This window comes from Bombina bombina, chromosome 6 (assembly GCF_027579735.1).
Source record: "Bombina bombina isolate aBomBom1 chromosome 6, aBomBom1.pri, whole genome shotgun sequence".
In the NCBI taxonomy this organism is placed as follows: Eukaryota; Metazoa; Chordata; class Amphibia; order Anura; family Bombinatoridae; genus Bombina; species Bombina bombina.
Window position 1 is genome coordinate 873,831,933 of NC_069504.1, and position 11,309 is coordinate 873,843,241.

Below are 11,309 nucleotides of genomic sequence, written 5' to 3' on the forward strand. Positions count from 1 at the left end.
ATTATAACTACTGTTTCCCAGTTTTCCAAACTGATTCACACTATGTTGGCGCCCCTTGTTTTTCTATCCTCCTGGATAATATGACCTTCAGTTCTGTTTTGTAGCTTGAACTGATGGTGATAAGAAATATAATTCCATATTGATATACATGTCCATATGCGATGTAATGTCATGTAAAAAGTGCAGTCACTAATGATGTGATTTATAATGTAAAAGTCAAAAATTAAAATCATTTTGAATTATTTGAGTTTTAGTGAACGTATATACCAACACATCTTCCAGTTTCAAAACAATAAACATTTAATTGATAAACAGAATGTTGACTAACAGAAAACATATCTTTATTGCATATAAAATAAACACATACACTCAGCTTCAGTTAAAAGTATAAAGGCTTGTTTTTTTAAATAGGAAAGTGAATACTAACATTTGTATTTACATCTAAAACACACACACATTATATATATATATATATATATATATATATATATATATATATATATATATATATATATACATATATACATATACACACACACATATATGTAAGTTTAAAAGAAATATCTAAATCAGTCTAATCATATTTAAGCAACCAGGCCAAGTATAATCAATAAGCCAATATACATATATGTACATAAGACACTAATATAAAGAAGATTGTAACGCACGTAGTTCCTTCACAGTAGCTGGGATTTTACACTGTCCATTTCAGGCACCTATAAAACATAATTGTGATGCATAATATATGAGAAAAAAAAAAAACACATTATACCATACATATGAAAACATGTATTTCCATTTAAATAAAAATAAAAACCCTGTAACAAACATTTTAGGAAACAAAAAAAAAAAAAAAAAGTGCTATTTTTTTAGACTTAAATATATAAAAGAAAAAAAAAAAGTGTCATGGACCTGAAATAAAAAGTTATAATGTTTATATATTAATAGCAGATTATCAGCAATTCTATATACAAAATACATATATTTTAAAAGCATTAAAAAATAGAATTTTATTCTCAAAAGTTGCATTATTTTGCAGTCCCAGGACACACCCCTATAAACGACTATTGATACCCGCAGGTCTTTCCCTCTGGTTGTGGCCCAAACCTTGTCCTACCCCGTAAAATAATTTTCAAGCAGTTTCTACCATAATTTTTAAACTTTTCAAAATCTACAGCCATCCTTGTCATAAAAAGGGACATATCTTCTTTGTTTGCACAACTTTTCTTTTGATGCTTAAGATTTTGCACACGCTTAGTTCACATGTTAATACATTTTTTTGGTTTGATAAACATTTAACAAAATATTGCTCAAAGTATACTTAAAGAAACACTCTAGTAAATGTTTCTTTTGTTTCCTGAAAATGAGGGCATATCAAAATCTGTTTTTGTTACACAGGGAGTAGTGTATTTCTCTAAATTAGAGTATGCCATTTTTCCACTACAATGTCCCTTTAAGAGACCAATAAAATTAAAAATGTATGTAACCTGGACTATATTCTGTTATGTGATGCCAGAACACCTTCTCGAGGCACAAACGCCCCTTTAAAAAAGGGACATTAAACCCAATTTTTTTTTCTTTAATGATTCAGATAGAAAGTTGCATGCTCTAATTTTCTCCTATTATCAATTTTTCGTCATTCTCTTGCTATCTTTATTTAAAAAGCAGGAATGTAAAGCTTACGAGTCGGACAATTTTTGGTTATACTTGCTTATTGGTTTGCTAAATGCAGCCACCAATAAGCAAGCGCGACCCAGGGTGCAGAACCTAAAATAGACTGGCTCCTAAGCTTTAAAGGGACATTGAACCCATTTTTTTTTTCTTTCGTGATTCAGATAGAGCATGACATTTTAAGCAACTTTCTAATTTACTCCTATTATTAAAGTCACTTCATTCTCTTGGTATCTTTATTTGAAATGCAAAGTTTAGATGCCGGCCCATTTTTGGTGAACAACCTGGGTTGTTCTTGCTGATTGTTGGATAAATTCATCCACCAATAAAAATGTGCTGTCCAGAGTCTGAACCAAAAAAAAAAAAAAAAAAAAAAGCTTAGATGTCTTCTTTTTCAAATAAAGATAGCAAGAGAACGAAGAAAAATTGATAATAGGAGTAAATTAGAAAGTTGCTTAAAATTGCATGCTCTTTAGGAATCATGAAAGAAAAAATTGGGGTTTAGTATCCCTTTTAATGTTTCACTTTCAGGCTTTTATAAAGAGACAACCATTCATTATATATGGGGCTTCGGTAACTGTTGTAATGTGGAAAAGGGAAATGAACGCAGGTATTAATACTTTCCCTTTTTCTCTGTCCACTATCACAGAGCCAATTGCTCATGAGCCTTTCTAGATACCATCTCATAGAAAGGTGCTACGTTTCAGCAAATGATAACAAGATAGAGATGAAAATATCATAAAATAAGTACATTGGAACTTTTTTTATTATTATTATAAATGGTAGGCTTTACCTGTATCATGAATGTACCATTACTACTTTCTTTCATTTAAAGCTACTGATTTATTTATTTATTTTTAAAACTAACCGTAAGTGCCTGTTTGTGTATAACTGGGCCCATTCGCTGATAAGCAGTACTTTTTCTGCATTTTGAAATGCAAATCTCTTAAGTGCAACAAAGAAAAGAAAAATCATTTTGTGCCCCTTTAAAAGTAAAACAATTATCTAAAAATGTTTTTAAAAGGAAGGTGTACTGTAAAATTGGTTTCCTCAATAACTTGTTATAACAATTGCAGAGCATAAAAACGTATGATAAATTGCTCCTTTTTAGTTTATTTTTGTATATAAAATAGCCGTTTTTGACACCACAACCCATTAAAATAGGATGAATTTCAGGGATATCACATTTCCTTATTTTATCACTTTAAATACTCATGCATGCTTCCTTATAATATCTGTCTGTATACCAAAGCATAATACTTAGAGAGGACAATTAAGTATAGCAATTTGCAGTATAGGTAGGGATAACAGGCAAAATTAGCTATTTCAAATGCCAAAATAAGTGTAAAGGAGCAATTTGTAAACAACTCAATACACTCCAGCAGATAAAATGGATACTTGGTAACCAATTCGCATTTTTAGAGTACTCGGTCCCTTTAAACACTCCCTTTTGCTTTAAGTTATATAAAATCATACCACTCACTGAAGGTGCACTATAAACAGCTAACCGTCAGTTAGACTTTAGAGTATATGACCAAGTAGCAGAGGTAGATGTTTAAACAAAGTGCATTCTCGATTCTGTAGGAACTGCAGTCCTTCCATACTAACCCCACTTACAGACATAACTATGTCCCAGAGACAGTGGGTCTTACACAGAGAGGTTTCTTCAGGAGTCCTTAAATCAACATGTTTTGGGTGATAAAAGCCTTTATCAAGAAACACATTGATGAATTAAAGGGACAGCTAACACCATCATTTTTATTGTTTTAAAAGAGATAATCCCTTTATTACCCATTCCACAGTTTTGCATAACCAACAGTTATATTAATACACGTTTTACCTCTGTGATTACCTTGTATCTAAGCCTCTGCAGACTGCCCCTTATTTCAGTTCTTTTTACAGACTTGCATTTTAGCCAATCAATGCTGACTCCTAGGTAATTCCACAGGCCTGAGCAAAATGTTATCTATATGGCACACATGAACTAACACCCTCTAGTTGAGCAAATGCATTAAGATAAAAGGCAGCCTTCAAGAGCTAAGAAATTAGCATAAGAGCCTCCTAGGTTTAGCTTTCAACTAAGATTACCAAGAGAAGAAGGCACATTTGATGATAAAGTTACATTGGAAAGTTGTTTAAAATGACATGCCTTATCTGAATTATGAAATTTTTGTCTAGACTGTCCCTTTATGGACCCCTGAAGAAACCTCACCAGTGTGAGACCCACTGTCTCTGGGACATAAATAGTGCATTCTCAATTCTGCAGTCCTTCTGTACAAACCTGTATTTAAACATCTACCTGTGCATACTTGTCTAAGATAGGAGAAGTGCTTAATTACTCCCGGTGCCGGTGTTCTATATTTTTTGCTACCCCCTTAGATTTTGCTACCGGGGATATTGCGCATGCACAAACTTCAGCACATTCCACAGATGATCCCAAAACATCTGTGGAATGCGAGGAAGTAGTTTGCTCATGCATGTTATCATCGCTAGCAAAATCTAACGGAGAAGATGCTTACTCCCCACATTCCTCTTTTTTATCTTGATACAGGCTAACTGCGCCTGTGCGCGCTCAGCTCAACGAACTTGGGAATTTTACACCCGCGGGATGTCACACCTTCTGCTCCACTCAGGTAACTTACTGACTTTGTCATATACTCCAGTCCCTTTTCTCATGTCAAGCAATTTGTAGCCATTATAGTTATATCCTCTCCACCCACTCTAAAGTCAGGGTTCCAAGTTCCTCTGCCCCCTTTTTTGCTAATGCAGACACAATATTGCCCTTCTTCAAAGTGATGGCATGAGAAAAGGGACTGGAGTTTATGAAAAAGTGACAACCAAGACTTGCTGTTCCTGGGCTTACAGTATCTGCCATTCTATGGTAAAGGAGCGTGATTGGTGCACCCTTACCATATGAGGGTAGATTGCCAGATCGTTACAGACAGTGACACGGAGGTGGGAGGGATCCCTGCACTACAGAAAAAATAAATAAATAAATAATAAAAAAAAAATACTTAGACACTGGGTAATGGCAGACAACTGCCAATACCCAAGATGGTGGAGAACATTAGGAGGGGAGGTAAGAGAGCTGTTTGGGAGGGATCAGGGAAGTGGGGATCCTACATAGCAGAAAAAAATAATAATAATAATAATTTAATAACAAAACAAATGCCCTAAATCATACTGGCAGAATGTCTGCCAATATTTTTTTTTTACATTTGGAGTCATGAAATATACCAAAATGGGCCTAGATCGATACATTGTCTACCTAAAAAATAATAATAATAATAATAATAATAATAATGTTTTGATAGTTATATATACACCGGTATATAAAAAAAAAAAAAACCAAGACTATTTCTCTTTAAATGGAGTGATAGCAAAAAAGTCTCCTTTATTTTCTCTGAAATTCCCAGTAGTGAAAGGGTTAACCTTTGAGTATAATTTCTACATGTGGATTATATGATTTCAAGGACTGTAAACTTTTATTGTGGACACTGTTGGAGACTATATTTATGAATAAATAGAATGCTTTAAAGTGTCAGTAAACCTAAAAAATAATGTTATATAATTCTGCACATAGTGCAGAATTATATAACATTATTTTAGTGCTATAGTTATTAAACTTTTTTTCCCCCTTTGAATTTTTTTAATATATACCCGTTTTACAGACCCGCTCTCTGCTGAGCGGGTCTGTTTTTTTTACACAGCGCATCGGGCCAGCTGTATAGTCACAGCCCGGCCCGACCAGAGCAGGAGCAAGCTGCACTTAATGTTATGGCGCGGGCGGGCCGGGCTGTGACTATACAGCTGGCCCGATGCGCTGTGTAAAAACAAAAGACCCGCTCAGCAGAGAGCGGGTCTGTAAAACGGGTATATTTTAAAAAAATTCAAAGGGAAAAAAAAGGTTTAATAACTATAGCACTAAAATAATGTTATATAATTCTGCACTATGTGCAGAATTATATAACATTATTTTTTAGGTTTACTGTCCCTTTAATGTTAATCCTATTTATTTGATCATATGCTCTAATATTTTCCATTTGTTTGGGACGCATATCTTTGAATTAGGAGTAATAATACCTATATTACCAGTTAGCTGTTTATAGCGCAACTTCAGTAAATGGTATGATTGATCTCATGTGGAGTGTTTGAGGAGACACTTCGTTAAAGGGACATTGTAGATGATCAATTTATATAGCCCATCTGGGAGTGTTTTTGTAACAATGTATAGTTTTGCTTATTTTTTTATTTATTTTTTTAATAACATTGTGCTGATTTTAAGACTCCCAAAGTATAAGATATAGACTCAAGTCTACAGACTCCTGCTTGCTCCTGTTTGTGTAATGGGTCTTTTCATAGGCAGGGGAGGGTCTGCTCTTCCTACTTTCTCAGCCACTTTCACTGGGTGTCCCAGCCTATTCTCATCAGCAGTGCTAAACTAGGAGCTTCTAAGTAAGTTTTTAAAGGGTTTTATACTGGATTTTAGATCAGTATCTTTGAATATTCTTCTTTATAGTAGTGTCTATTACATGTAGGTATATGAAAATTGGTGTATACTGTCCCTTTAAGGAGGTTGCTCTTACTGGGCTTAATAGACTAATTGTTGCATGAGTTACTGTATCCCTTTAAACAGACTCAATATTGTAATACTAAAATGGCTGCAATATCAAAAAAGGTAAAGAGATGCCAAGTACCACTAATATTATCTTAAATGTTAATAAAGATTAGGCTACTCAACAACAAAAAAATGAGGCATTTTATACCCATGCACAGTTTAAACCTATTTTAATCTCAAGAGCAAAAATACTAGAAAGACAAACCATAGGGGCTTTTATATCTTGGGTGTGGGATCATCTTACATCCATTAATGCTAGGGCAGAGCGATCTCAGCACCAATAAAAGAAAATCATTGGAAAATCGAGTGACAAACTAGCAATATTGCAGTGTTTTTTTGTTTGTTTTTAATTAAAACGGTGAAGAGAAATTTAAACTTTAGTTTCTAGAGAAATAACCTTATTACCTGGTTTCTTGATGCGTTCCCAAGCATTTCACGCTACAGTATCTTGCGCCACAGGATACGCATGAATAGTTGGATGGCAAACCACACACAGAGCAAAAGTGACGTTGAGGCAGATTAGATGGAAGGGCGCATGCTGTAAGGTAGTTGGGCCCTTCACTGGTACTTAAATTCTGTGGGGTACAGTGAATATCATATTATAGAATTGGTACAAACAGCAAATGGGATTCTATATCCAAATAGACAGACAGACAGAATGTCTGACCTAAATTAAGGTGTTGACAAAACAAAGCTGAGGAGCACGCAATCTTGAGAAACCAGCGAAAAATTGTTAGGAGCTAAAAGTAAAAATCGCTTTGGCTCAGTGGGATTTTGAAAAACCCTCATCTACATACTCCTGGCTTTTGTGTGTTTGTTATTTCCTGATTGATTAATCTAAGTAACCAATACATAAAAATCTTTACACCGAATCAATTGCTATTATTAACAATATACAAGTAAATCTAGTATTTGCTTTACCTTGTGTTTAATTCAACATGACAGTACTAATTTTAAACAGAAGCATTTCTGCAATATATGTCTGTCTATCAATAAATTACCTTTGCAGGGGGTTAAACACATAGTAGTGCAGGGCCCATAGTCTTAAACTTACATGCTCTTATGAATATGAGCATGTCATTTTGCCCTTTAACTGCTGCTCTTTCATATACATGATAGAAAAAGTTTGAGTAATAGGTTTCTTCAAAAGGCCATAAAACAACATACATGTTCTAATTTTAGGAAACTGAAGAAACTTGGAGTCTGATACTACATCTACAAAAGTAACAAAATAACTGACATAAAAATAGACTCAAAATTTTTTCCCCACCCAAAAAATAATAACCTGTTCTTCCAGCAAAGATTGAAAATTTTTACGAAACCGCAGCTTGAAATGATCTCCTCGAGTTTTCTTTTTTTTCTTTCCTATAAAAAGAAATAATGATTAGGATTTAAAATACCACAATATGACATTCATTTCTAAAAAAAATAAAAAATAAATTATTATATGTGTAGTCAATTTACAAACAATATTCAATATAAACTGCTCTGTGAAATTAAATGGACACTTAACCCAAAATGTAATTCCCATAATGGACTAGATTACAAGTGGAGCACAATTTTAATGTGCACCTATAAATGGGAAAACTTGCCAGTTTACAGGCACACGTTAAATAACCAGTCATTACAAGTGACTGGTTAATGCTACCGCAAGCTCGCGGTGGCACTTTGAGTTCATATTCATTAACCCGGGATCAGATAAGTGTACAGTCCATTTGTTAAATAAAAAAAATATGTAAAGACACTTTTCAGTGCTGTTTTTTTTTCTAACAACTCACATCCCCTCACTTTAACCCTGAGAGACTGGAGTGCCTCCACAGACCCAGAATCATTCTGCACAGTAATTGTTTAATAAGTGCAAGAGCTAATTTGTATGTGTCTCTAACTGGCCACCAAAAATTTGATATCTTCAATACAGTGTTAAATTGAAGCTACTAAATCTTAGAACAATGCACACAATCAAGTGGACAAATAGTGGATATTTACTAAAGAATCAGCTTTTGCCAAGTCATTAAGTTGTGCAAAATGCAGACAACCCAAGTCTCCCTGAAGTTCAGGGAGTCTCCCTGATTGTAATAGCGGTTTCCTGATGCCAATGTGGCCCAAATCCGGAAAAGTGTTTCTTTAAGGAATGCCTTTAGTTGCTGGGACGTTATAGAACCCTCAAAGCATGCATCAGTAACTAAAATACCCCACTGATTTTAATAAAATAAAACACAGATACTACCTTATTTACTGCACGTAAACAAACTTTCTATTCTAAAATATTTGAGCATTCAACAAGCGTACGATCACTGGAAAATAGGTTTGTTGTATGTGGTTCTGCAATAAAGCTACTTTTTTTAATGTGACTTTAGTGGGAAGCTAGTTTAATGAGAAGTCTCTATCTTATTTAGGGTTTCAAGGTGTCCAATATATAAAGGGGAGGGGGGGGTGGCGGCGCAGTAGCAGGAGAAGCCACCTCCCTGAAATTAGTTTTTGCAGGTTGGGATGTCTGAAAATGTATTAGGGTATGTATGTAAAATCTTATGGGGTTTTAAAATGTTTTATATTAAATAGAAAAAAATATTCTATTGTTAGACATCCTAGGGGGTTAAACACATATGCAAAGTCACATACCCAGAAACCTACTGTCCTTTCCCTGCAAAGCATATGTGCATTTCTTCCAATCAACAGCCACAGAAAGTCCAAACTGAGGCGCCTAACTGGAATATACACAAATGCTTTTCTAGGCTAGCATCATATCTTGCTGGGTGAGAAACTCAGTAAATATTTGACTTGCTGTATTCCCTGGATATTTTTGTTTCATAAGCTTGCTCTTTCCAGATATAGGAGTTGGAAGTTATAGGACTATGCCATCTGATATAAGCAAGACAATGAGAATTCGAACATGTCAGTTTTATATACGTACCAGTTTCAACATCATCATCAAACTGAGGTAAACGTTTGAGCTGTGGGAGATTAGAATGTGGATCATCTTGAAAATTATCTTTTTCCAATGCTTCAAGCTGACGATTCAGGCGCCGCTGGCGGGTGGCGGAATCCAAGATCCGGCGATGACCAGGATCATTAGAGCGGACTGCGGGCAACAAACAACAGCAACATTGAAAACAAATTATGATGTATTTTAGGCACATATGCATTAAAGAATTATAGATATTAAACGGTTTCGTTTTATAAACTCATATATTATGATTGTAAAGGCTAGACAGGCTCACTGGATTACTACTTGTTATAATATAACTGCCCACCAGACTGAAAGTTAAACACATAGCTAAAGCAAGTTTTATTTGTCATATCTTTGTTAATTAATAGCTTATAAACTTCTAATAAAGTAACACTGAGTTCATAGTTGGTTGAGCATATGTATTCTGTCAATATGACTACCAATATATTGTAATTATTATATTTAAATCACAATAGATTGTGGAACATTGTGTAGTGGAACAGCACAATTGTTAAATTGGGTGGCAAGTTACCAAACATATATATAATATAACATACACGCACAGATTTAGCACCGTTATGCATGCATCATCATATTACAGTGAAATAAATCAACATTTCAGTATTCTACGTGACCAGATACATTTTTCATTGTGTGCAATCATCGGAATCACATAAAGCTTGTCATCAGTATATACATAATATTTATAATGTATTAATTAGTCTATATAAATTATACTATAATAATACAATAATACAGTCTGAATCAATACTTGATTCGTATCGTTTGTAACCTGAAGTTTTTGTATTTGTGTGTTTCAGCAAAAAACTAACAAAACTACATGTCCCAGCATGCATACACACAATATTTAAAGAGCCAACACTTCAAATAATAATCCCGCTCAAGCAGGCAATATAGCAGAAGCAGCGTACTTTATAAAGCACTCTAACAATTATTTAGCTTAGAACTGTTAACATTTTTTTAATTTACCTGAAATCTTTTTCTCCTGCATGTCGCATGTAGGTTTTACCCTCTACGTGCGAAAACAATGCGCATGCGTTCCACAGCTAGGGGCTGGAAAGGCCTAGTTTTTTTTATGCGGCTAAACTACCGGGTGTTATCTTGCGCATGCGTAATCTAGATAGCGCGTTATGGTCTGCTTTCTAGAATATAGCGCAATACTGATATTCAACCACTAGATGACAGCAACGTTTAGTAATTCAATTCTTAGTCTAGTCACAGTGCATGCAATTTTTACACAACTTTCCGATTTACTTTTATCTTCACATTTACTTTGTTCTTTTGGTATTTTTTGTTGAAAGCTAAACCTAAACAATAAAATTCTGGAGTAGAATATCCCTTTAATCCTAAATGAATTTTTTTTTTTTCATTCTTCAAAAAGATTGACTACTGAATTTGTGTAAAATGGGGTGCTATGACACAGACACTACTTGAGGTCTGAAATTGAAAAAGAAATAGCATAAGCACTACACAAATTAATTGGGGCTGCTCCGTCAGGTTTTATAGTAGATATTGAAAGAGAGAGAAAAGCACTCCATGAGATAGAACAGAAGCTGCAATAACTTCCATGCATGTTCATTTTTATTGTAACTCCTCAGGGTGCACGTTCTTTTTGCACACTATGCCCCTTCACAGAGAAAAAATATCCTGTAGCATATCAGTCTGATCCTGCCCAATGACAGTCCAGTGCCGAAATACCAGGCAATTCCTCTCTGAACAAGGGAAGCAACAACCCCAGACGATCGTTTCGGCCTCCTATGAGAAACCTATCGAAGGTTGCACTTCTCTAGCACTTCTAATACCCCTATAAATGTGCGGCATCCAACTAGGCTGTAAAGAAACAAGGGGTGGAGATTTGTATTTTTAAAACATAACTTTTATTGTTAGCAAAAGTTCTATAAAATCCTTGTGTATGTGTGTGTAATTTAAAACACATAGAAACTCGAATCAGCATCAATATTAGTAGTGATTAGCGTAAGGATAGCTTACTGTAATATTCTTCAGGTTGGCTAGTGTGTTTAGAGGGCTACTGGGTGGATATATTGTGATGTG

General features: G+C 34.6%; 1 protein-coding gene across 1 annotated transcript; it reads right to left on the reverse strand.

Moving 5' to 3' along the window:
* Positions 1-583: 583 nt before the first annotated feature.
* Positions 584-10,347, reverse strand: ZNHIT1 (zinc finger HIT-type containing 1). The gene is made up of 5 exons (XM_053716141.1): positions 10,227-10,347; positions 9,201-9,368; positions 7,575-7,654; positions 6,695-6,864; positions 584-716 (listed from the first exon to the last, which is right to left on the reverse strand). Exons 1-5 carry the CDS (start codon positions 10,246-10,248, stop codon positions 695-697), a joined length of 462 nt encoding a protein of 153 aa, XP_053572116.1. The 5' UTR covers positions 10,249-10,347; the 3' UTR covers positions 584-694.
* Positions 10,348-11,309: the final 962 nt, after the last annotated feature.

Excerpts from the sequence above, each read along its gene's own strand:
- ZNHIT1 (XM_053716141.1), bottom strand. The coding sequence starts at position 10,248 with ATGCAGGAGAAAAAGATTTCAG. Across the intron at positions 9,369-10,226 it reads GCAGGAGAAAAAGATTTCAG|TCCGCTCTAATGATCCTGGT; the intron begins GTAAATTAAAAA and ends TGTTGCCCGCAG. Across the intron at positions 6,865-7,574 it reads AATCTTTGCTGGAAGAACAG|AATTTAAGTACCAGTGAAGG; the intron begins GTTATTATTTTT and ends TGTACCCCACAG.